This window comes from Typopeltis vanoorti, chromosome 17 (assembly GCF_054136105.1).
Source record: "Typopeltis vanoorti isolate ZY-2024b chromosome 17, IOZ_Tvanoo_1.0, whole genome shotgun sequence".
Taxonomy (NCBI): domain Eukaryota; kingdom Metazoa; phylum Arthropoda; class Arachnida; order Uropygi; family Thelyphonidae; genus Typopeltis; species Typopeltis vanoorti.
Genome location: NC_143565.1, coordinates 70,781,204 through 70,809,034, shown reverse-complemented (window position 1 = coordinate 70,809,034; position 27,831 = coordinate 70,781,204). Strand labels below are relative to the sequence as shown.

The 27,831-nt window shown below is 34.8% G+C and overlaps 1 protein-coding gene and 1 long non-coding RNA gene across 10 annotated transcripts in view; one reads left to right on the top strand and one right to left on the bottom strand.

The window, feature by feature from the left end:
- LOC150097475 (uncharacterized) overlaps positions 1-2,177 on the bottom strand; it is a 287,535-nt gene extending 285,358 nt beyond the window's left edge. For all 9 annotated transcript variants that reach the window (XR_016549629.1, XR_016549632.1, XR_016549628.1 and 6 more), the window contains exon 1: positions 2,128-2,177. This is a non-coding gene — a long non-coding RNA (uncharacterized LOC150097475). The remainder of the gene's footprint in view (positions 1-2,127) is intronic.
- Positions 1-27,831, top strand: part of LOC150097474 (organic cation transporter protein-like) — an 83,360-nt gene that overhangs the window by 37,046 nt on the left and 18,483 nt on the right. Inside the window, exons 3-8 of the mRNA XM_090406932.1 lie at positions 59-213; positions 3,856-4,024; positions 7,575-7,758; positions 10,343-10,455; positions 19,572-19,786; positions 23,952-24,133. Of these exons, the coding sequence (XP_090263058.1) occupies positions 59-213; positions 3,856-4,024; positions 7,575-7,758; positions 10,343-10,455; positions 19,572-19,786; positions 23,952-24,133 (1,018 nt within the window). The remainder of the gene's footprint in view (positions 1-58; positions 214-3,855; positions 4,025-7,574; positions 7,759-10,342; positions 10,456-19,571; positions 19,787-23,951; positions 24,134-27,831) is intronic.

The following is a 27,831-nucleotide window of genomic DNA, read 5'->3' as shown; positions in this document are numbered from 1 at the left end:
TACTGCTATATTTTTATACTCCTATAGATACTGAAATATATTTTGTTTATCTTTGAAGATTTGGCAGACGTCTCACATTTTTTCTAGTTGTTGCCGTTACTTCTACAACCGGAGTCTTCTCTTTCCTTGTTCCCAACTTTATAATGTTTTGTGTCATGAGGCTAATAAACGGAGGACTAATGCCATCCATTTTTCAGCTGCCTTATGTCATACGTAAGTATCAAAAGCGTCTGTCATAATAATAAATTATAATGATTATTTTTGCTTATGGAGCTACCTCTTTAAATTCGTGGGCAATTGGATTCTAGCCTGGTAGGTCTATGTGGTATTTTTATTTTTGCGAACCTATTGCAAACATAAATTGTAAATCACGAATAAATAATTAACCAAGTACGTGTTTACTTATTATTATTTTTGCCATTAAAAAATTGTTGAAATTCAAAAACGTCATACAGTTATGCACTCCTGACATCCTTTGTATCCCAGTTTTGTTCTTACCACGTTTAGAAAAAATCCCAATCGGTAGTAGTAAGACTTATTTCCTTCCTTCAACTGCAATGTAATATCTGATAGGCAAGAAAGTAGACGCAATTGAGAAGTAGCTACTTTGCCGATAATGTTTTTATTAGGAGCTGTTCTCTCTTGTTATGGTACTGCTCGAATTTCAGAGGTAAATTTACATTCTGAACAACTAAAACCATAGTGTCAACTAAGCAGAAGCTTCTGAATTGCAGCGAACCTCGTTTTTCAGTACTTTTAACATGTGGGATTTGTTTTATGAGATGTATATGTTTATATAAAGTAGATAAAACGGTCGAGGAATAATATCGAAATACTGAACCATGCGACCTATGAAAGGTATCTGTGGAAGAAACGACCTCCACTTAAATTTAGTGGAGCTGGAATAATTTCTCATGGTACTGTACTACCTCGAACAAACGAAAGAGAATTGTATTCTAGTTTTAGTAGAAATCGGCTGAAAGATGCGAGCTATAGAAGTTTCTCCCAAGGAAGTTCTCTCCCTTCCATTTCAACTGTCTTTCTTTTTTTTTTTTTTTAAATCCTGCTGGGGTAAAATTTTCAGGAGAGCATAGACGAAGGTATCTATGGAAGAAATGACCTAATTCTTCTGCATTTTAGTCGGATCAGGATGAATTTTTCAGGATGCCTTAAGAGCAACGTACGGAACAACTATATTCCCAAGCCTATCGAAATCGGTTCGGCTGCAATTTTACTGAAATCAAACGCCAATTTCGGCAAAACCGAAATCGGCTTTCTCTTACAACTCCTCCACACACACATATGGTGTATGGAGGAGAAAATTTTGGCTCGCGTACACTTCATTAGTGGACAACAGCAAAGTATTATCTCGGCTGGGTGTAATAGCGATCTCAGCGACGTGATGTTGGATTTTACGTTTTATCTTTCGTTAATGTCTGAAATGCAGTTCGCGAATTATCAAATACAACGTTTTCCAAACTTTAACGAGGTTTTTTTTTTTTTGTACATCACACATTCATGAAAATATGCAAAGCGGATCTGTAACATCAGCTTAAAATAAATATAATAAAAGCAATGATGTTTTTCTTAGTCAAAACAGGATCGGACTAAGCACATAATTCATATGCGTGTGTATGCTCACGTTATTAAACATTAAACTCGAATAAACAACAGTTACACATTGCTAACGTTTTATTTATTATATTTTTTTATCGTTTATAACTTGATTTTTCTCTATCGACTATTAATATATTGGAATCTTAATAGTCTGAGGCTAGGTAATTTTTTTCCCCTTAGGACTATCGGACGGAGCACACTTGGGCAAACATTGGTTAAATACTTGTATATGCATCAACAATGTGTTTAAATATACCTGTAAACCACTTGAGCTATTTTTTGCTTATAGGATTATAGGTTTTACATACTGCTTGTTATCTTACAAGTAGGAAATTATATATGTTATGATTATAGCAAGCTTTGTGACACATAAAATCCTTACTCGAACAACTATGAAGGTGCCCTTAGAAAAATTGCATACGGAAAAAAAAATCGCGTTACGTTTCACTGCTCATTTTTATGATACCACAAAGCTTGAAAAAAACGGAACAAAAGAAAAAATTATGTTACCTACTAGTTCATTTCAGCTCACAACATTAATATCTGCAAACAACTTTTTCTGGTTTACACATATTAAAAACAAGACATAAACAACCGAAGCTGCATAGCCAACTCGCTCATTAATGGTGGCAATCAACTATGGCGCACGTCACTACTGCGCATGCTCAAATCACACGCAGAAGCGCCATCTTCAATTAGATATCCAATAATAACACATTCCAAGCTACGGTTCTTAAGTAACTAAATTTAATCGGTGTAAAATTCTAAAGATCTAATTTCGTAGCGACTTATTATTGTTACTACAACGGAATTTGTAAAATTTGTACTTTGTTTTATTTCATTAAAACTAAATGAAATAAAACAAAGTTAGATATTCCATAGATATATCACGGGGATTCTATAATCAGAAGTCAAAATGAAATATTTCATATTTGATATAGCAAATAATTCTTTTTAAATTCTGCCTACTTTACTTCCATAGCGGAAGAACCACCTGAAGAAAGACCATTATAGTTTTCTTTAGTTGGTTTCCGGGATATTTCGATCTTTAGCACTGATAAGTGAGATTTTTCCTACTGGAAATTCTGATTTTATCCTCACATCTAAAACATCGATCGTACAACTCACACGATTACAGACTATAATAAAAGTGCTAGAGTTTAGGCACACGAAAAGGTTGCAGTATCTCTCACTCTATCCTGAAATGTCTTGATTTATTGAGAGCTTGAGCTTACTATCCGTGAAGACTCGAAGGTTGGAGAATGAGTGCCCATCTGTATTCACAGTTGATTAGAACTCAAGGAGCTTCGTATACTCTAATTGAAAAATAAAAGGCATTAGAGGGTTTTTAAAAAGATGAACATATTAGTTGTATAGTTTTTTGTATATAGTTTTATATTAAATAATAACGCACCCCTTTTATGGAAATTCCTTGGTTCAAATCCCTAAGGAAGTAAAAAGGGAGAAAAATGTTTCAGGATATTTTTAAATGGTGACTGGATTTCACTTCTTCCTTCAACTAAAATAGACACAGTTGACAGGCATAATTCACTGATGCTGAAGAAAGCGAAATTTCCAAGATTTTGACTTCCTTCAATAATAACAAAAGTACGATATCGTTTGATGACATTATTGTTATTTACCTACAAAAAACTGGTTTGACAATGTTTCTAAAAAATTCTTTCGAGAAGAAAAAAAATCGACATTCATAATACTCGAAATTAAGTTCAAAGCTTAAATAGAACAGATCCACACTAATGGAAGCTTTTGATCATAAATTTTCGGCAGTGAGTGACCTCCAAAGTCCGAATTGAGAATCGGCATTGTATTATTATTAAGGAACTATTAAAATAGAAAGTACAAATTCTTCTAAGAAATATATGCTTTCTATTTTTAATAACATAATATTTTGAACAGTTTCTATTTGGAAATAAAAAAAAAATTTTTACTGTTATTCCTAACTTCCCAAACTTTTCATTTATACTACCATCAAATAAGTTATTATAACTGATACAGTAAATATAAATAAAAAATATTATCCCGCCCATGGTAATAATGTACTACAGGTCTACAACCTTTCATGGCTGGGAGCCACATAAAAAATAAAAAAAAAAATTGTCATTTTTAAAAATGTGTTAGTATTATAGAAATTCATCGATCAGAGGATAAGTAAATAAACTGCAATTCTTTTTTGTTATAACAGCTAACTAATTCAATGCTTTTATTTTTATTTTCTAGTAGTGGAAATGGTAGGGCCTAAAATGAGGACTCGAATGAATGGAATCGCAAACACCTGCTGGACCATTGGTCTGTGTTTCCTCCCTTTAATTGCTTATTTGTGTCGTCATTGGATGATATTTGGTCTAATCACAAGTTCCGTTAGCTTTGCATTTTTATTTTACTGGAAGTAAGTACGAAATATAGAAGTTAGCAATTTTTTTTTTTTTAAACTATTTTCGTTTATTCATTTTTTTCGGCTTGTTTTTAAAAGGTGAAAATGAACACATAGACTTTTCAATTCTGGTATTTTGAATGGGCAACTATTCTGTTGACAATTCCCATATACGCATGTTTCTGGGTGGGAAAAAATATGCGATCTTCATTCTAGTCAGAAGCTCAACATTAAGGTCGACAAAATCTAAACCTTCTGGAAATGTGAAATGAAACGAGCCAGTTAGAATTTTTTTTTTTTTTTTTTTTTTGTAATCTCTGATATGAACTCTATTCTGAGACTTATTTAGATTTTGCAAGATTAGGATACAATCCGCATTTTACAATTGTAACCATAGTTAACCAGAGTATATAATTATCTATGACTTGCGATGAAGATTTTTCTTTTTCTTTTCTAAATGGGATGTCTCTTTCGTGATGGGGGGAACATATATTGCCTTTTCAGCCGGCCTGGTTGGCCGAGTGGGTAGCGCATCCGCTCTCGAGCCAAAAGGCTACGGGTTCGAATCCCGCCGTGGGCATGGATGTTTGTGATTGTTTGTGAAAATACTAGTGGTGGTGATTAGTAGATGGCAGATGGCGTTGGTGTAGATGATGCGGTTCGCTGTAGTTGGGTCATTGGATAAGTCATTGGACTCCCTGGAGGTGTCACGTAATAATAATAGACGTTTCTCATTTTGAGAGTAAGAAGGTCCGATTGTAAAAGGAGTGGAGTTCGACGTGCTCCCCACCTCGACCTTTTTAGTGTTGTAGAAGTTCTTGCAAAATCTTCACTTATTTGCATTAACTGTACGTCTTTCGATGTAATGTTTGGGGACCATGACAGTGAACTATATATCTGATAGCATTCAAATCTCATTGCTTAATTTTTAATTTCCAAATTCTAAACGAATATGTTTAGAATAAATATGAATACGTAGAATTAGATGCTAGAGGTAATGTACATTAAATATACAGAAATCGTGTGTGTGTGTGTGTGTGTGGTTGAGTCAGTTATGAAGATGCCCTTTAGTTGAAAAGATTTAGATTCGAATCATGACACGCGAAGATTCTTATTATGAGAGCTTTTCAGTAAAGGTGAATTAACTGCTTTCATATGGAGCAAACAGAATGCTGTGAATGAAAGTAAATGAAATAGCAAATAAAAGAAACAATGCAGAGTATGGTTTCTTTCATTTCTTTCAAAGCATCGGTACATCTTAAATATAAAGAGCCAATAGGCTTCATTTCGATGATATAAACATTATTTAAATTAAGGGGATATAAATATTAAGGGGATATTATGGAAAATACCAAGAATAGCGATCAGAACTTGACCACCTTTGCTGCGAGTTGCCCGAGTTTGTACTACGTACTAGGACTATTTGCATTAGCTCACGCTAGTAATCGCCGATAGTTTTTGTAGTTTATTATACTATATTCGGCGTGAAACTCTCTGATTCCAATCTTCGAGTTTCCTATTCGGTTTTAAAATAATGTGGGATTTAATATCCCCTTAATTTAAATAATCGGTACATCTGTTTTTACAGAAGTTGATCGTTTAACTAGTGAATAATGATAAAGATTTTGTATATTCTTATTTTTCTTCAGTCCTTTTAAAACCCATTACAGGCAAAATATACTTGGTTTCTGAATATCTGGAAGGGAAAAACCCTGCCAACCCCGCATTAGACCGGATAACTCGTCTTCATTTGAAGTGACTTATGATGGTTTTTTTCGCATTGTGATTTGAATTTCAAGTGCGTTTTACAGTGCGATTAATTGTTACTTCTTCTTTTTTTAATTTACTGAAATACTTAGACCAGTAAGAAATAAAACATCCTATTAAATGATGATGATGAAATTAATAATAATAATAATAATAATAATAATAATAATAATAATAATAATAATAATAATAATAATAATAATAATAATTATTATTATTATTATTATTATTATTATTATTATTATTTAGCGCTTCTTAAATTTATTTATTATTAATTTATTTGAAGGCCTGTTTAGCTCAGTGGAAATAACTCTTGCATCCTCTGCACTAGGTTGCCCAAAGATATACTTATTGTTCAAGTCTAGTCGCCGACTGGAGGAACTTTTTCTAAGTCTTTCTTCGCCCTTTAGGCTATCTCTGGCACGAACCAGTGGGTTTCTAGGAAATATTTATAGGGAAAATATTTCATATATATATGTGTGTGTGTGTGTGTGCGTGCGTGTGTGTGTGTGTGTGTGTGTGTGTGTGTGTGTGTGTGTGTGTGTGTGTGTGTGTGTGTGTGTGTGTGTGTGTGTGTGTGTGTGTGTGTGTGTGTGTGTGTGTGTGTGTGTGTGTGTGTGTGTTCTAGAAAGAAGCTTCTTTTCAGTTGTTTCCTGAGTTAGTTGAACTCTTGAATGGACAAAAGATCGGACTAACTCATGGCTCAAGAAAATCGGTTGCTTCAGAAAATACTACATAATGTTAGATTAAAGACCAAAAGATGGCAGCAGTTGTTTGCCATACTCTGCTTTGGATCGTTGATATCATGGACTAGTTGAAGTGATTGCTGACGATGGAGATTAACTGTCCATCGATCATTAATAAAGTTAGGGCTAAAATGGCATCGCCTATTCCTTTTGGGAAATAAAAGGCGTTAGTATGCGTGTATGTGTAGGGGAAATATTTCAGCAGTGACCCTATAGGGTCTACTTCTCCCATAGGCGTCATGGAAGAAATAGGCCATCCCTTCCGCATATGGGAGAGACCTATACCCAACAGTGAGGATTCTACAGGCTGAATATCATACTAATAATCATTATCGCATATATCGCTCACGAGCGCGCGCGCGCGCGCGCGTGTGTGTGTGTGGTAGGTACAGGCCTGCTTGCCGTTTCGCCTATCTGCTCTTTTAACCACAATAGGGGTCAGTAAATCGAGCATATTTCTCGATTAGTTTGATTGTTTAGATTATGGCAAAATAACATTAGACCCGGTATTGTATTTCTATATTGGAAATATTCACAATTGTCGGGAAGAAAAAATCCTGTCACTAATATGTGTGGGTAGCCGACTTTATCATTAGCTGCAAAGCCTTTATAAATATGGTCGTGTACTGCTGCGGGAGAGAGTGTTTCCAACATAATTAAGAACGTGTTGGCGACTACCGCGCTAGGGAGATGCTGTATTTCTCGATATGTTAATATTTAAAACATAATATTAAAAGGTAATCATTATTTCTTTCTGATCCATCGGTCAATCGCTGTAATGAATTACTGTGGATGGAGAGTGGAAGAAGAATTCATTAAAATAAAACTGCTCACTAAGTCTGTTTAGACTAATGCAATAAGGAATTAAAGCCAGTCATATAATGTTAGGTGTACAAAGATGAGTCCCCATATTCCACCTAAAGTCGTAATCGTTATTTCTTTGTTATTTTCATTCCGCATACAAAAAAAATAAATGCAATTTTTATTATCATTTATTTTTCTCACAGATTTCTCTTTTGTAGATATACATTGAAAGTGTAATTACTCTTCAGGATGCTACCAGAATCTGCTCGTTGGCTGGTCAGCCAAGAAAGATATAAAGAAGCAGCAGAAATTTTATCCCGTATTGCTGAGGCAAATGGAAAAGCTTATAAGCCAGAAGAACTGGAAGCTCAACTAAAGGTAAAGAAATTTAATGATAATCTGAGAGACATATTTGATAATGAATCAGAAAAAGTATATCCTAACGAAATCCCAATGTTAAATATAATTAGAATTTTGTATAAAAGTGAACGATAATTGGGCAAGTATTTCGTTTTGAAATCTGTTCCTATGAATATGCTTATACCAAGAAATACAGTTTCCTACCGACATGAAGTTATTTCTTCAGCATAAGAAACAAACAAGCAAGGCTCATTTGCTACACACACACACACACACACACACACACACACACACACACACACACACACACACACACACACACACACACACACACACACACACACACACACACACACACATATATATATTATGTAAACATTGCTGTTTTTTGATTAAATCTATTTTATCAATCCTTTATATCCTCCATGATAAAAACAATCTGCTAAAGCTTTTTATTCCCTTACAGGGAGTAGGCGAGGTCGTTTTAGCCCTAACATTTTGGAGACTTATGGAGTATGTCTGTATGAGTGTCACAATGATAAAAAAACAAAAAGGTTTTCTCCAGTAATCCAAGTTTTGGCTGATTCCAGGAGCTGAATTAGGTTTCAATAGAACAATACAGATACTATTTCTAATCTACTTTTTTTTTCTAATGAAATTAAAATCTCCACTACTCCACTAGTCACCATTATTCTCCTAGATTCCACTCCACCATATACTACTCTATGATGTCTGTCCGTCAGCGACCCCACCCCACTCCATCCATCCATTCATGCTACTAGCCTCATATCCATTCCTATTTGCTCTAGTTTTTGTAATAGTTTTCCTTGTGGTATTTTACCAAAAGCCTTGGCAAAGTAGAGCAGTATCATGGTGTAGCCATTACCTTCATCCAATTCTGCCGTCACCGTATTATAAAATGTGGATTAAAATATATTTTAATTAAATTGAATTAAAATAATTATATAAAATATCCTTAGCCCATCTTTTACCTCAGTGTACAACGGGTTAGAATCTTTAATAAATAATTCAAATAGAAATTTGAATTAGTCGTAAAATTAATGGAAGACCTTTTGTTGTCACATAATTACAAAAATGTTTACAATCATAATTATTTATTATGTTATAATATGAAAAGTTTTGTGTTTTACGCCATCACATCCGTTTTAATGTATCCCCAAGAACGCTAAAAGTATTCCAATTGTTTTGAGCAATTGGAATGCTATTCAGAGTCTGCTTAAACAAGTAAATAAGTAACCAAGTACAAATCGATTTATTATGCATTAAAGGTTTAATAGAATGAGCATATATTTTTTTTAAAACAAATGTCAAATAAAACATCTGCTCAACGTCACTTAATGCTAGGCTGACCATATTTCCTTCAGACAAAAACGGACACTGGGATGGGAAAAAACGGGACGGAGGGTTACATAATATTTTGTATTCATGAAAAAGTAAGACGATAAAAAAATTTTTATTACATCAACATATACCATTATTCTTCAGTGAATAATGGTAAGCTCAATATTGATCAATATGCTCAAAAAAACAGAACCCATACAAAAATTTAGATAGACGTAGAGGGGGAGTATATTTCAGGTAAGGAAATAAAGTTCATAATTTTGTCTTGAACACCACAATTTGGCAAAAAGTACCGCACAACGATTGGAAAAAGTCTGATGTCTTTAAATGCTTCTTGCTTTATTCAAATCCTCTATTACTTCGCCCAATATGTATGGTGATAAAACATTGCTAATTATTGCTTCTGCTTTGTTACGTGCTGATGAAAATTTTGGTTCATAAATTTTATTTGTCAATGTCTACAAGCAGTCATTTTTGCGAAAACTTTGGCCGTGACGCACAGTATGATAAGTAACAAGAACTTCACTTGCCGCAATTTTATCGCATTCGCTATCACCATCACGTCTCACCATAAACGAGCTGATGTTTTTAACTGAATTCAGAGTCTTTTCAGCATCGTTATGTTTCTGGCTACGTAGATGTTGGTTGATGTCGCTTCTGCCTCCATGAGCAACGGAAAAATGAACAATGCAATGTTGGCATACCACTTTTGTTCCATTGCTACACAGCTTGTCCAGTTTAATAATTTTGATTGCTTTCTGGAGATTGTCATTAAAACTGCAGCTTCGCCTCTTCGACATTGCAAGGATAGACTTAAAACTTTAAAAAATATGAAATTTAAACCACCGGTATTGAATAACAAAGCCAACGGTTAGCATACAGGAAAAACAAACACCAACGCTACAGTAAAACAGACGCCGCGTCTGAAACGCGCATGTGTTGCCGACATGCATTTTTTTAAATTTATTTTCTCTGAATAAATCACTGCAGATATCGATATTTGGTATCGAACAATGCGACTCCATGGTTATACAAATTACTGGTATCCATGATATTGATGTACGATTATAGGTTATGAATAATAAGTTATGATTGACCATTAAAGTATATTTATATTTTTTATTAAAAACGGGACAAAATTTACATTTTTATTAAAACGACGGGACGGCCGGGAAATATGAAAAAAAAAAACAAAAAAAAACGGTACTGTCCCGTTCAAAACGGGACGTATATGGTCAGCCTACTTAATGCTTTCTATTCGAAAATCAAAAGAATCTCCTATGCTTATTTATAGGAACGCGGACAAACTATGAAAGTGCAAGAAGAACACGAGGAAGACGCTTCTTGGCAAGATTTCCTTCGGTATCCACAGCTACGAAAGAAATTCATTTTCATCACTATGGGTTGGTAGGTGTGTTAAAGTTGTACCCACTTCTTAATTAGGAATTACTATCTTAAACTTAAGTAATTTAGTTTTTGTGTGTATATATATATATATACAAAACTAGTTTCAGCTTTTTAACAGCCTTCGTCAGGTGCACATATTATAAAAGAAATAACCATTAAACAAGGAGGAAAAAAAACTGTAAACATCACGGGAAGTAAATGTAGATTTTTAATATTAAAACGTCTAAGTCAACGTATTCAAAGCTGTTCCCTCGTTGGCTAAATTGTTAGACGTGTGCGTGCGTATAGCATCTCGTGAACGCCGGTATTTGATCACAGCAGAATGGCAGTCTGAAAGGTTATAGCTTAGGTTGTTGTTTAGATGTACAGGGTTGAGGATGATTTCCTTAGATTCTATAATCTTTCTTTCTAATTCGTCATGGGACAAACATAACAACGGAAAATGTTGTTATGTTTGTCCCAAAGGATTCTATGGCTATGGTTTTCTTCATCAGAATTGGCCGAAAATAGACATGGCTAGATAAAGCACTGGCATGTGTTCTCTTGTAAGCGATGTCTCTCTTGTGCATCTCAATGCGTAACTCGATAGGCTTATTGACTTAACAACATTTTCCATTGCCATGACGAATTGGAAAAAAAGATTATAGAATCTAAGGAAATCATCTTCAACCCTGTACATCTAAACAACAACCTAAGCTACAACCTTTCAGACTGCCATTCTGCTGTGATCAAATACTGGCGTTCACGAGATGCTATACGCACCCACACGTCTAACAATGTAGCCAACAAGGGAACAGCTTTGAATATGTTGACTTTAACGTTAAATATATACATTTACTTTCCGTGATGTTTACAGTTGATATATATATATATATATATATATATATATATATATATATATAAACAAAGAAACGATAAAAAAAACATAGTTCATTTTAAAAGAACTAAAAACAAAATCAATAGAAGAAGAACTAAACAATTATAAACAAAAATGGATTGAACACGTAAACCGAATGGCCAACACTCGACATCCTAAACAAATACTAAAATATAAGCCAATTGGAAAGAGAAGGCAGAGTATACCTCAAAAAAGGATATTGCATGGGAACAGACCAATATGGTCTATATTGGTTGACATATATTGGTATCGATAGTGTATGGGAAGCATTTAAACAATATTTAAATGTTGTAGAATAGTCAGAACTGTTGTACTGAAAGCAAAGTCTGATTATGAAAAGAAACTGGCTCTGCGTGCGAAAGACAACCCACAAGAATTCTATCGATATGCTGCAAGTAAAAGAAAGCATGAATATGAAAGAATAACGCTTCTAAATCCAGATGGAGTGAGGGTTACTGATGCAGAAGTTGTTCAGTTAATGAGTGCCCATTTCGTTAAAAGCTATCAACCTGTGAACGCAACATTGAGCTCAGTGTTACCTCTTCACTAGATGAAGAAACACAAGTGTGGGAAGCCGAGGTATTAGAGCTGTTGTGCAAACTGAATAAGAATTCAGCAATAGGGACTGATGGAATATCAGCATGTGTGCTAAAAGAGTGTTCAGCTGAATTGATCATTCCTTTGATCAGGATATTTAATATGAGTCTCATAACAGGGAAGATTCCGCTGGAATGGAAGGAATGTATGGTAATTCTATTGCATAAGGTGGTGCAAAGACCGATGTATCAAACTATCGACCAATTAATATCTCAGGAGTAGTGGTGAATATTTTAGAAAAATTAGTTAGGGCCTGCATTCAGAAATGGGTTGACAGTGAATCTCTACTTTGCAATGAACAACATTGGTTTACTAACGGAAGGTCATGTTTTAGCAACTGCTCACATTCTATGACAATGTTACCATTGAACTAGACAAGGGAAATGGGTACACCATGATACTTTTGGATTTTGCTTAGGCTTTTGACAGAATACAACATGACAGGCTGCTGCATAAATTGGAGAAAATGGGTTTGGGTTATACAACATTAGCATGGATAAGAGGATGACTGACTGACAGATATCAAAAAGTGGTATACGGGGGATCTGAGTCTGCAAGGTTTAAGGTAACAAGTGGTGTACCACAAGGATCAGTGCTTGGTCCACTGTTATTCAATCTGTACATTAATGATATTGAGAAGGATTTGACAAGCGACATACAGTTATTTGCTGATGATGCAAAGATAGGCAGGGTAATCATGAATGCTGCTGATATGCAGTCCTTGCAGAATGATTTGAATAAGCTGGAATTGTGGGCATGGGAAAATGGGTGTCAGTTCAATGTCAGTATATGTAAAGTCATTCACTTCGACATGATTACCTATCCAATGTCGTATTATATTGGTGGGATTAGGCTAGAAGAAACTGATGACGCTAGGGATCTTGGAGTGTTAATAGATAGGAAGTTGAAGTTCAGGGGCCATGTGGCAAAGATTACAAATACAACTCAAAAGATAATTGGAATGCTCAAACGAACGTTCACATGTAAAGATAAGGATGTTATTTTGCCTCTTTACAAGGCCTTGATAAGACCTCACTTGTCCACAATAAGACTTGGACAATAAGACCTCACTTGGACTATTGTGCGATCAATGAGGTCTGGTCTCCTGGTTTCCGATGTGATTCTGATATAGTGGAGAGAGTACAAAGGCGAGTGTTAAAAATGTATCAGGATTGTGGAATACTGATTATGAAGACAGGTTGAGAATTTGTAGATTGCAGACACTAGCAAATAGGAGAAAGAGGAGTGATATGATTGAGACTTACAAACTGCTGAAAGTGTCATACAAGATTTCAGTTGATGGGATTTTTCAATTTATGGAGCGTGGGGAAAGGACGAGAGGGCATCCTTGGAAGCTGAGAATGAAGGCTGCCAAGAAGGGTGTAAGGGCCAGATTTTTCTCTAAGAGGTGGTGCGTGATTGAAATGGATTGCCATTGGATGTTGTGAGTGCAAGCAGTGTGAATGAATTCAAGAATAAGTATGATAGCTGGTGTGTGTAGTATGTGGCCTCCCTCGATGAGTCTCTGACTCCCTGGAGGTCTCTCTTAATAATAATAATAATAATAATAATAATAATAATAATAATATTGGTGGCATAAATCTATGGTGGTCTATTCAATTATGTTTTGTTTCGTGCCGCTGCATCCATACGAAGTGGCATTAGATGAATTACCTAAGACACCAATGTATATTATTGAATACATTTTTTGAGTCGACGTATGAATATATTATTAGAGATTATAGTAAGTTTTTTTTTACTTGAAGAACAGAGGATAATAATGAAGAAATAAAAAAAGGATGAGATTTTGAAGAAAGAGAAAAAAAATTAGAAATATTCAAGATAGGAAGGTTTACATAGAAAATGTGGAAGGAGTTAGAGATACGTAAAAATTGGCAGTCTTATTTTCGTTATGTAGCTTAGTCAGACCGTGGGAAACTGAAACGGAAAGGATTTGGTCATGCGTTTCTTGTAGTTTCTGCTGAGATACAAAAGACGATTAAAACAAAAAAAAAAGTGTAGTAGATATTTGGGCTATTGTGGTATATCCTGAAGATGGCTTATAGCAGATTTTGTTGGAAGTCTATCTCGGGAAACGGATAAAAGGACACTTGATATTTATCGACTGCCGTTTTCTTTTGAGGGCTAGAGTTTCCGTGTGGAATCGATAATCATGATAGGACCATTTTAATAACTGCGAGTGTTTTTTTTTTTTTTTATTTATTCTGGAATTTTCTGTTTCATTTTTTTTTTGTATTTTGTTTCCTTTATTCCTTTGTTCTCATTTCACTTTATTCTCTTTATTCAAATATTCCTTTCTTCATCTGCAAAATTGAAATAATTTCCCCAGGTATATGTTGGCATTCTGAATTGCTTCCAAATTTTATTTATTTGTTTATGCTAATTTTGAACCACCTTGTATATACAGTTCATGTTAAATATAAATAAATAAAAATCTATAAATTATTGCATTAATTAATCATTTGGCACAAGAAAAATTATATATAAAGATAGTTAGGCTTGTATATTACTAAATTATCTTGATAAGAACGATTTTTTTTTGTTGTTATGCAAAGCAAAAAGAAACAGTATTTTTAGTTCGTAGAGGCACGGAGCCTTTAAGCCTAACCTCATCACACCATCATTGACGGAAAATAAGATTTAGTTCACACAAAATATAACAAAAGGTACCTACTTTTATCACATCGTATCATATCACATTTGTAGATGCTTTCCAGAATGGCGGAATCATTAAGTTAATAAAAAGCTTAGTTTTTTCTGTGCCTGATAGTTGTGAGTATAACTATTATATATAGGTACCTCCAAAGAGTCAGGGACTCATCGACGGAGGGCGCTGAAGTTGTCCTATTTGGTTATCAACCTTCTTGTACTGCATTTTCTGCTTGGAGTGAATTGTTTATGCAACCTTGGTGTTTGTGAACATTCAGCTATCGTGACGTCATGCTGTGGAGTCACAATGATTCAACCCATAATGCAATTCTGTTATGTATACAAAATAAAAGAAAGCAGTTGCAACAGAACAGTTCTTTCTATAAAGCAAGGAAAAGATTAATCCTTCGTGGTCTCTAAAATTGAAAGATTCAATGGATGATTTGGTTTACTTCATCGTTAGTAAATATTATTATATTTAGGCACCTCAAGGGAGTCATGGACTCATCGACGGAGGAACTTGGAATGTGTAATTCCTTGGTATTTATCATACCCTCCTTAAATATTATCTTTGACAGAGAACATACTCATAATGTCCACTCTTTATCGACTGCCGTTCTCTTTTGGTGGCTAGATTTTGTGGAATCGATAATCATGATAGGACAGCGCATTCCATTCACCCAATACATGCTATACAAAGAAAGTGGACCTCATATGCTTTCTGCCGTCACCCACCCTCTTTCAGTTTACAGAGATAACCCCGAGTTCTTTCCCACAGGCTATGAGCTGCAAAATTTCCCTTATATGTACGCTGTAAAAACTCCTTACTAAATGGAAGGAGTTTCAAGGAGTCTGTCAAATTTCAAAGGCCACACTTTTTCACTCTATCTTCATATAAAATTGCGCGCGCGCACGCACGCACACACACACACACACACACACACACACACACACACACACACACACACACACACACACACACACACACACACACACACACACACACACACACACACACACACACACAATTTCAACTTTTTTCCTAACATCAATATTTGATTTACAGACACATTTCACTCTTTCAGCAGCAACCAATGTATCCCCTAATTGACACAACTCATTCTATGTATCTGACACGAAATCTCGTATCTCATAACATTCTCTTACAGCTTCATATGATCATTCAGGTTGGTTCGTTCTGTAACATCTACAGAAGATTTCACGCTGTTGTGACATGCACCCCAAAGAATAATGAACTCACTCGTGTAGCTCCTCGTGAGTCCCTGTAGTTGAGTTTACTGCTTTCCAATTAACTATAATTGCTTTTCCCATTTGGAGTAGGCACTTCAGATGTATCTGAATATATCATCGATATGAAGAATCAGCAATGGGAGATCATTTATGCCGCATTTGATATTTATATAACACTTTGGGTAATTTGAATGAATGGAGATAATTCAGGTAATATAAAACTGAGAACCAATATTTGACTGTCTACACATGACCCTGATCATATGAAGCTAGCCCCCCCCCCCCTTTTTTTGAATTTATTGCAGTTGTTCATTTAGTGTTCAAACCAGCAATTCCTAAGTTATAGAAATACGAGAGTGCTTGGAAATAATACGTCAGGAATAATCTGGCCTTAACAGATTAACTCAGGTGTCATAGATTTACTAGTACTCGCAGTTTTCTCATCACACACTTGTGAATTAGACTTAAAAAAGGCACAAGTTCAAACTCCCACAACCAAATATCATGTGAGCTTTCGTAGTTGACTGAAGAAAAGAGACCATAAAATAAATAAAAATAATTCTGCTAATGTCTGTCGTTGAGGCTAAGCTCCCCCTTGGTCAATCAGAGATAGCTTACCCAAGACTATCAGTAATTTTAATGCCATCAGGGGAAGAGAGAATACGTCAGGCAAGTGCCGCCATATCGTGGTCCTTAACACAATATATTATGGTCTGAAATAGTGTGAGTTCTATGGTCAATTTTCTTGAGTCCAGATGAAAATCCTGCGTTTCCAGGAGGGAAAAACTTTACTTCCCCATACTAGAAATCGACAAACTTGGAAATAATAATAAAAAGAGACATGTAAGAAGTTCCTTCAGTAAGCGAATAGCATCGAACATCGGGAGGCCTGGCGCCATGGAGGCAGACTCCATTTCTACAGCGCTACAAGGGCCTTGGAAAGTACACCATATAATATTAATTTGTTTGCATGGCAAACAGAAAAGAAAGCACGTTTTAAAATGAGGTGCTTTTCATGCCTCTATTTAAAAAAGTTTAAAGAAATAGTCATTATTCTGCCTAAGATTTGTATAAAGAGAAACTTTTGTTTCTCTTTATACAAACTGTATCTCATGTGAAAACATTTGCTTTCACATGAGATACAGTTGAAAGAAGTGGTAAAATTGGTGAAAATTTTGATGGGCCGATTACTTATTAATCTACATAAGTAAGTTTTACAAAGCTGGTCTAGGATTCCATTCTGAAATATTCTAAAGTTTATGATATTTTATTTTATTTTTTCTTTGTGTGATTGTGCATATGTGAACTTGATGCTAATAATTATTTATATATTTCTCTTAAAATTTAAGCTTCTGATGAAGTAGGTTTCTCAATGAAAAGAAAGAAAATGAAAGCGCATTTTATTGTAATATTTGAAATTGCAGTATACGAAATTTTCAAAATCTGTATTTCATTAAAAGACAAGATTTCTCTACTTTCCTAAAGAATTAAATTTACTGTATTGATTACATGTTTATATTTTTGTTACTGCTGACCATTTATATTCAACGTCAGAAAAAATTATATACAATCGTCAGAAGAAGTTTGATCTCATAATTCTTTTTCTCTTTAAATATGGAAGAGTGTGTAATAAGATTACAAATTATTTTCATAGTTTGTAATGTATAAAAAGAATGCACTTTAATAACAAAATGATCAGACACCCTCGTATGTCTGATCAGACATACGAGAGTGGTCTGAAAGGATCTCGGCCTAACAATGAAAAAACGAATTTATAATTTCAAAAGTATTTTTATTTTTCAACATAATCTCTCTTAAGACTATTATACTTATTCCAGCGATGCTCCAGCGCCATTATCGCGTTCCTGTAGTGGTTCTCAGTAAGATCTGCAAAATAACCCCCTACAGCAGAAATCACCTCTTGATTCGAAGTAAAACGCTGATCAGCGAGGAGGAGTTTTAGTTTTGGGAAGAGATAGAAGTCAGAGGAAGCCAAATCTGGGATAGGATGGATGTTCCAACAATTCATAGTGCAGTTCATTTTCTTCTTCAAACCGGGTCTTTTCTCACGAATGTTTTCGTCTAGTCTGGTTAAAAGATCGGAATAATATTCTCCGGTTATTGTTTTACCTTTTTCAAGATAATTAATAAACAAAATGCCTTTTAGCATCCCAAAACACCGATGCCATCACTTTGTCTTCTTTGGCGCTTAACAAACGGCTTCTGTCCACTGTTTTGACTGCTGTTTGGATTCTGGTGTGTAATAGTGAATCCAAGTCTCATCCATAGTAATAAATCGACATACAAAATCAGTTTTAATCTTGTCAAAACGTTCCAAGCACTGTTCAGAGATTTTCATGCAAGTGCGTTTTTGAACTGCTGTGAGCAAGCGGGCACCCATCTTTCGCAAAGCTTCTTTCGCAAAACTTTTTCATTTGCAATTCTTAATGCAAAATATATCCTACACGTTCTTTTGAAATGCCTATAGTTTCAGCAATTTCACGCACTTTGACTCGCCGGCCATCCAATACCATATCGTGCAATTGATCAATGATTTCTGGCGTTGTTACACTTTTTGGACATCCTTCACGTGGATCATCTTCTAAGCTGGTACGGCCACGTTTAAACTCGGCAGCCCATTTCTTAATTGTCTAAAACGAAGGAGAAGAGTGTCCATAAACTTTTATGAACTTCGAATGAATTTCTTTTGGCGTTAAACCTTCTTTTACAAAGTGAAATTTTATAACCGCACGATACTCAATTTTATCAATTTCAAGGGATACAGACAACACTTTGGCTTCCAACAGCTGTGTATATATATATATATATATATATATATATATATATATATATATATATATATATATATATATATATATATATATATATATATATATATATATATATATATATATTCCAGTCCGATATATACAGTAGATGCTCGAGAACTTAATTGTAAGTTTCAAATATTCATCCTGTAAAATCCCAAACTCAGAGGTCTGGAAAAAAAGAAACTGTTTGGATAAAAAGAGGAAAATGTATATATAAAATAAAATATATATAAAATTACCATGTGAAAACTAAATCTGTATTTTTATGTTTCTGTTAAAATACTATCTTCTTCAGAGCGTGTTATTATCTTTCATATTTCAAAATCTTGCAATATTTCTTATATTATGATAGCCAGTTCTATATCCATTTGAGCGAATGCTAGTATCGGATTTATGGCTCTGTTCGTATATCATTGCATATTTCCATTATTCTTTTTTTTCTCCTACTTGACTGCCTTATTAGAAATCTGACTGTTGCAGGTTCGTAACGCGCAAATGCTGTTCTTCCAAACAAAGATTCGCAATTAAGACAACTTCAAGTAAAAACTTTAGAATATGAAATGATTATGTTTAACCACTGAGTATCATGAAGACTAGCGGTTTCTGCTTGTTAGTGGAAGCAACAGCTGGCCTTTTGATACTCTTATTTCTGATATCAGTTAATTCTCACCATAAAGTAAGAAACAACTAACTTTACGGTATTTGAAATATTCATATAACATTTTTGACCTGCCAGTGATTTTAAAATGGTTAAGCCTATAATAAAGCATCCTTACTAGACTGGGAATTTTACAATCCTCAGTATAGTTTTGAAATATGTTTTAGAAGTTTCATTTACATACATTATGTTTGCCTTTCTTTTCATACAGGATAGCAACGACTGCATCATATTATGGCTTGCAAATTAATTCTTCCAATCTGAATGGAAATGAATTTGTAAACTTCTTCTTGCTTTCTTTGGTCGAATTACCTGGCTATCTGGCGTGCTGGATCTCCATGGAGTACATTGGTCGAAGATGGAGTGCTGTTGCTTATTTTTTGCTTACTGGCATTGCATGTCTCATGCCGTGTGTATTGCCTCCAGGTAAGTTTTTTTTCATCTCATTTAGTCTTCATAAACTTGAAACTCTTACAACAGGAGTTCTCCAACATGGTTGTCTTCATTGAAACCGCAAAAATGTGTTTTTACTAACGTTGGTATCAGTTTAACTATTTGATTTGATTTAAAAACTTAACAACCTTGTATCAATGTCATTTCGTGAATTAGAATAGTAAAATATCATGCACAAATAATACATACCACTAAAAGTTAGGGAGGAGCGAACTTTTAAACGGTAGCAGAAGAGAATTGGAGATCTGAAAAGCTACGATGTAGTCTGGGAGTTGCTATATATTTGACACAAATCGCAGAGGTGTGCCACTTACAGTCGAGATCAGTTGGGATTTTCGTATAGTGTTCATGTGGTTTTCCACAAAATGTCGCGACACAAAAATCAACTTCGAAAACCTTTAATATACGGCAGGACACATTTGTACCTGGTAAAGCATGTATCCTTTCTTTAAAAAAGAGAGAAAAAAAAAACCTTGTATCAGTAATTGCTTTCCCTTGTAACATCGATGCAAGTTTTACAAAATAATTCTGTAGGTTGCGAATAATAACTTCATATTTAAGTTGCAATGAATGAGTTTAAATGTCAGGTTAGTAGATTGACTGACCAGAAATTAGCTGTCATACAAACAGCAAAGAAAACAGTATATGGAAAAAGTAGTATCTGGGATGAGAAAGGTTATCACGTTTATGCAGTGCCGGCTTGAGGGTATGTAGCGCCAATAGACCAGTTTTATCAATGCATTGTAAGACAGGAGAGGCATAATAAAATTCTTTATTCTTAAAAGCAATTTATAGTTGCCAAAAACGTGCGCATAGAGCATTTTTAGGGGCACTTCTCGTACCACCAAAGCTTTGACTCTCTGGTTCTCTTTAATACCATTACTTTTTTTTATGATATTAGCGCCCCAAAGCCATTGCGCCCCTAGGCCGGTGCCTCTTGTGACAAAGCCTAGAGTCGTCCCTGCCTTTATGCCAAAGATATAAACAGACTGAAGGGAGATATTTAACTAAATATCGAATCATCTATAAATAATTTTTGTGGATTATACGAAGCTATGAAAAGGGAATTGAATTAGGAATGGCTCAGGGATATAGTGCTTCTTCAGAAGGATTTGAACAGTCTGTGTAGATTGGAAAGTCGGTGGTTATATAATTAGGAATGCCAGTTTAATGTGAATGCAAAGCTTCATCCTTTGGGATTCACAGATGAAAAGCTGCATGGGCTATACTGGGGGAGCGAAGGAGGAAAAGGAGATTGAAGTTTAGGATACACGTTGCAAAGAGTGTACATGCAACCAGAGGATACTTGCAATAATCAGAAGCACATTAAACAAAGGAGATAAGAATGCAGTGGTTCCACCTTATAAGCACCCTGATCAGGCCATATCTAGGCTGCGCATAGATCTAAAAGGTAGAATAAAAAAAGTTTGAAAATAAAAATGACAATCAGTCAAAGTTGCGTAAGTGACGAAAAGCAGATTTTTTTTTTCGTTCACAACAAACTGGTGTTTGGAATTAAGTTCCTAAGAAGATGGTGAGAATGCAAATAATGAATTACTTTATGAAGTGCTACGATAGACTTTGTGCCGACTGTAGCAGATCTCAAGCAATGATAACCATAAAAGTCATCTTACGGCTTTTTATTATACAAAAGGCATAGATGAAACTCCTTTAGTCATAACTAATTTTGTTAATCGGTGCCAGCTATTTCCCCCCACACACACACACCTAGCGTGTAACATCATTAGCTGAATTCACAGATTTCAAAATTCGATGGAAAAAGTACGAAATTTCTATTGCTTTACTCTAACCTAGTATTATTGACTGAAATAGCACTAGGTTAGAGTAAAGGAACAGGAGACGAATAAAAAAGTATATATAAGAATAGGAGTGAGTTCTAAGGGCTATTTTTTCCCTGAGTATGAAGTTAGAAACCCGGTTGCCTAGTGCACCTCTCTGGGTGAAAAAATGTAATAAGAGGTAAAATAAAAATGTAAAAAAATGTAATAAGAGGTGTGATTTTGACACATGTACAGTAATTACTTTCATTGTTATATTATTCTTTATTTTCGATAATGCCTTAAAACCTCTAACTGGACTTTGAGTAAATCATTAGAATGAAACTCGAGCAATGCTTGCTGCAGGTGTAGGCCATTTTCCAAAAAATCCTCAGGAATCTAAATTTTTAACGCCTTTTCCCAAAAAAAGGAAATATATATATATATATATATATATATATATATATCGGATTGCAGAGCTCTTTCAGCTCTGCTATCCGATATTGGCACACGCGTGAAATCAGACGCACGCAGCTACTTAACAATAGAACTTCAACACTATCGTACTAATTACTGGGCTGAAGTAGCTTGAAAATACCATAAATCTTTGTGTTTCTCATTCCAAAAATGATTTGCCTCAACCATGGTGTAGGTAATTTAATTTGAATTCACTGAGGTGTGGGAGCACTTCATACCTCTGAAGATGGAATTAATGAACAAAATAACTATAATAGTAGTAAGACAAGTTTTTTTAAGTGAGAGCTCATTTTCAAAATGCAAATTCAACAAATAATAGAATAAATATGGTCTAAGACAGAAGCCAAAAATTGCAATAGCTTGTTCTGTACATGCAAGGAAAGCTTGATACCTATTTACAGCACTTCCCAGATTATTATTATTATTTACTTCCATTGAAATCAGACTTACTAGGAGAAGTCAATTCAGATTTCACCTTTCCTTAAAATTATTCAATGTCATTGTATTCACCAAATGACTACTGTAGAAAACACAACAGAATTATTTAATAACAGCTTTATTTGAATGTGAGCTATTTAATGATCACTTACTTTGCCACATGACAACATGTCAACTGGCATTCAGACTACTGTTATTCGATCTATATGGTAATGATATTCTGAATACTTTGGAGAAAAATATTCAGTTGACTGAAAGATGTTATGAAATTCCGAATATCAGAAATGGTGTAGATATAGAAGTTCTTCAAAGAGTTCATAGCTAACTGATTTTATAATAGTCGTTGTCGTTTTATAGTGATACGATGTTTCTTATAGTGTTTACTTGCTTTCTATGTTCCCACGCCTGAAAAAGTCGGACAACCGACGAAACATGTTGAGTTTTGAATAAATTTAATTGTTATTCTAGTTTCGGTTATAGTCAGTATATAAATATGAACATATCCCAGTACAGAGTTAATACTACAAACTGCTATATATGTATATATATCCTCATCATCATACATATCAAGCAACAGGCCGGAACAGGCCTAGCATGGCCTGTTCCGGCCTTAGAAGCATCGTTGAATCGTTTAAGAGGACGTCCTGGTTTGCTTTTTCCTAATGGCTTGTACTTTAAGGCTTGTTTTGGTAATCTTTATATTTTTATTTTTTTCCATCCATTTCTGTTTATATTTTTTAATTTTTTCTATTACTGATTCTTGGTTTAATTCTTTCATAATTTCTTCGTTTCTTTTGTGATCAAATAGAGTATACTTTGCAGTTTTTCTCATAAACTTCATTTCTGCTGTTATTAGAAAATTTATATTATTTATAATTTATTAATTGGGAAAAATATATATATATATATTATCCTTTAATAATTTTCTTCAAAAGAAGCAGGTGGAATACTTTTAGCCCTAACTAATATTTGGAAAGTGGTGAGTAGCCAGACACCATCCTTAGACCTCAAGCATAGTGGAACACATGGCAAGCAATGATTTTGTAGGCTCTGATTTTGTCACGTAATAATAATATATAAATATCAAGAATTTTGATCTTTGGCATAAGTAAAGTAGAATCCAGAAAAGTAGATCGATGAATTCTAAAGATTACTAGTCAGAATCAGGAATACGATTATTCTCATGTCAATTTTTTCTACATGGTGACCTTGGATCTCAGAAATGTTTCTAGCGATGATGAATGCTATTCTCTTGCTCTCTCTCTCTCTCTCTCTTCCTTTGATGAATGTAAGGTATCTTTGTGTGTGTGTGTGTGTGTGTGTGTGTGTGTGTGTGTGTGTGTGTGTGTGTGTGTGTGTGTGTGTGTGTGTGTGTGTGTGTGTGTGTGTGTGTGTGTGTGTGTGTGTGTGTGTGTACAATTTTATGTTTACTGATTTCTTTACAGATCTCCAATTGCTTGGTGTTATAACATCTCTCATTGGAAAGTTTGGAGCCGCTGCTTCATTCATGGTTATTTACCAACAGGCTGCTGAACTTTATCCGACACCTGTAAGGTCCATTGGTATGGGTCTCAGCGGTACAATAGCTGGAGTGACGTCGTTAGCAGTTCCTTATATTGTATATTTGGTAAGAGTAAATTTAATTTATAATTCTAGTTTAAATGACACATAAATTATTCTACAGTTATATTGTGAATTATATTTTACAGCATGTAACTAAATCTTAGTGGACTAGCTCATTTTCTTACTATCCTTAGTTCAGTTTTCACCATTACCAATAAAACTTATGTAAACGACAACGCATTTAGCTGAACTACAACAATAATGTTTTCCTTTGAAGCTTTCTGATAAGCAACATTTTTGAAACAGACATTTCTGTTGTAAAAATTTAGTTAGGTAGATTTAATGAAACTTTAATTCCTGGTCATCAAAGAAGATTGAGAATTCATCTGAGAATGAACTCATAACGGAAAAATTAATAAAACTCTACAGAGAAAATTTCTTGTTGTTTTACGATCCACCAACCATGCTCCTCTCCATTGTCACTTGATAAGAAATAAACTGTAAATTACTATTTATTCTCGGAATTTCTGATGATAAATAGTTATTTATTCTCACAATTTTTTTCCTTCGGCCAGTTCCCGAGTTATTCGATCTTTGGCACGGGGAAGTAGAGTTTTTCTGTAGGATACTCCAAATTTTTATCCCGCACCTCCTAGAAATAGAAGCAGAACTCAATACTGTTACAGACAATAATACGAGTGTTAGTGTTTAGGGACCGCAGACAAAATTGCGGTCTCATGTTCCAAATAAAAATATAGCAACTCTAATATGTCTCTCCACTTCTCTCTCTCTCCCCCTTCCCGGAATAGTCTTGATTCACTGAATCGATAGTTAGAGCTAATTATCAGTGAAGGCCTGAAGGATAGAGGTTGGCTGCTCATGTCTTCTAACAGTTAGCTATGGCTAAAGGAGTTCTGCCTACTCTCTTTTGAGAATAAAAGGCCTTAGGGGATTTATTTATTTAGCGGTTTTAATTTTGAAGAAAGTTAGAATACATAGCTTCAGGGCTTTTAAAAATTATATGTGTAAAAACAACCTACTCTGATGAGAGCATATTTGATCCCTTTTTTTATGTGGATCACACTCACGAAAGTTCCCAAACTTAGGATTCGATAATTCGGAAACCTTACTCCAGAGATTAAACTGAAATGACTTTTCAAGTCACGCTGCTATGCGGATTAGACTCGCAATGAAATTCATTAACCACCCATAATTAAATAACTTCTTATTTAAATTATACTCTCAGTACAGAAGTAACGAGCCTTCTAGAATAGCTACTCCTAGTAAAATACCACGTTCCAAACTCCAATATGATCGGAGTTTGATATGATAATATGACCAACTTTCATGTCTTTTGTCTCCTTTTCTCAAGCATTTTTTTTCAGTCGAATAATTATTAACTCCGAATAGGGCCTCCATACCTCAGACGGTTGGATTGCACTTCACTCTCCCTCTTTCAAGATTGCATCAAAATTTCCAATCTTCATATGAAATCATTCAGAAACGATGCCCCGTTTTCTATCTAGGGCCCCCAGACTTAGAGTTGCTATATTTTTAAAAATATAAAAAAACCGAAAGCACGATGTTTATATTCAGTAACAAAAATATAGATACAATGATACATGCCAGGTTACAGGAGAAATTCAGTTTTCTTGTATAACCATGGTCAATGTCCACTTAAGTTTTATCGTAATATTTCGTTACAAATTAACTACCTTACCTCAAAAATTGCCTCATAAATATTCATACGTTTTAAAAATTTCCTAGCTTTATACTCGCAAGGGAATGATTAAAGCATAATGAAAAAACAAACAAACTAATAATGCATATTGAAGCAAAAGTATTAAATGTAAAGAAAATCCCCTCAATTGAGAAACATATAATAGTTGCATATTCCTACTTGACTAAAGCCAGTTAATCAAGTAGGATTCAAATGACAATCGAGCACAAATTTGATTTGTCCCTGGTAAGCAATACGTTGCTTTAAAAGAAACCATAATGTTGAATAAATGAATTTGAGAAAGCATGAAAGTTTGCTCAAATAATAATAATAATAATAGTTATTATTATTATTATTTCGGGCTACTCCAGGGAATCATTAGACTCATCGAGGGAGGCCCTAAACATCATGTCCACACAACTATACGACATTCTCACAGTATCTATCATACCTTGCCTTGAACTCGCTCACTGTCATAGCACCCACAACAGATACTGGCAGCTTATTCCACTCATTTACCACTCTAATAGTAAAGAACCCAGCTCTAACACCCCTGCTAACCACACTCTTGCCCAGCTTCCATAGGTGTCCCCTAGTTCTCCCACCACCAGTTCTGATCTCAAAAATATCCTCTGAATTAATCTTATAGAATCCTTTTAGCAATTTGAATGTCTCAATCACATCTCCCCTTTTCCGCCTATCAACCAGTTTCTACAACCCACAAATCTTCAACCTGTTCTCATATGGTTCATTCCATAGACCGGCTATCATCTTAGTCACTCGCCTCTGGATCCTCTCCACCTCCTCCCCATCAAGAAGGAACCGAGGTGACCAAATCTGGGCACAGTAGTCAAGATGAGGTCTTATCAAGGCTCGGTACAGAGATACAATAACTTGCCTGTCTCTGCTCGTTAAGGTATTTTTCAACAACCAAGTGAGTTGATGAGCTGATTTAGCTACTTTCGCAATGTGCCCCCTAAACTTCAACTCCCTATCCACCAACACTCCCAAGTCCCTGGCCTCATCAATCTCTTGAAGTACAGTTCCACCCATGTGGTATACTGCTGCTAATCTTTTCACCTCAAAATGCATAACCTTACATTTTGTCACATTAAATTGACATCCATTCTCCTTAGCCCAGAACTCCAATATATCTAAGTCATCCTGCAAGACTTTGACATCTTCTGCATTCACTATTGCCCTACCCAACTTTGCATCATCAGCGAACAAATGAACTGTTCCACTTAGATCCTTCCCTATATCGTTAATGAACAGATTAAACAGCAGTGGTCCAAGAACAGAACAATGCAATCATAATGCAAATGAACTTGGAGAATATATACTTAGGAAACCTTAAATACCATCTCTCCAAACCATTCTTCCGTGCCATTCTCATAACATACTCGTAGTTAATTTCGGTGATGGTAAAACTCAACGGTGTCTTATTTCTATATATATATATATATATATATATTTAAAAAAATGGTACTATATTTCTCCAATCCTAACTGTTTACAAAAGTCTATATCTAAACAAGAGATTTCTCTTCTTTAGATAACACTAGTTTCCAGTTTGACTTGGCCTAAACATATCACAAGCATCGCCTCCTCAGAACGAAGAAATTATGTCTTTGGCTTCAAGAATTACTTTACTTCTACATAGCTGTTAACCATTGAAATACTACAATAGTACTATAACAGTTGCATTGGTACTCCTAAGAACCATCTAAAATTTTCTTGATAACTCGACACCGAAGGGATCAATTAAACTGAACGACTCATTTACTACAGAATCACTCCTCATTCTGTCTCTCCTTCACTTCCTCTTTCATAATGCAGTCTATGTTTTCAAATATAATGTTAAAAGTATCCTTTATTTCTTCTCAGTTTTCTCAAACAATATCATGTCTTCTCTCATCACATTAAAAAAAAAAAGCACAACTCGCGAAGTTAGATGTAATCATTGTGTTTTTTTGGAATTACAGCCGCAGCAAGTGAGGCTCTGAGGCCAGTGCATTGACTGGTAACTAAAGATATTTAAAA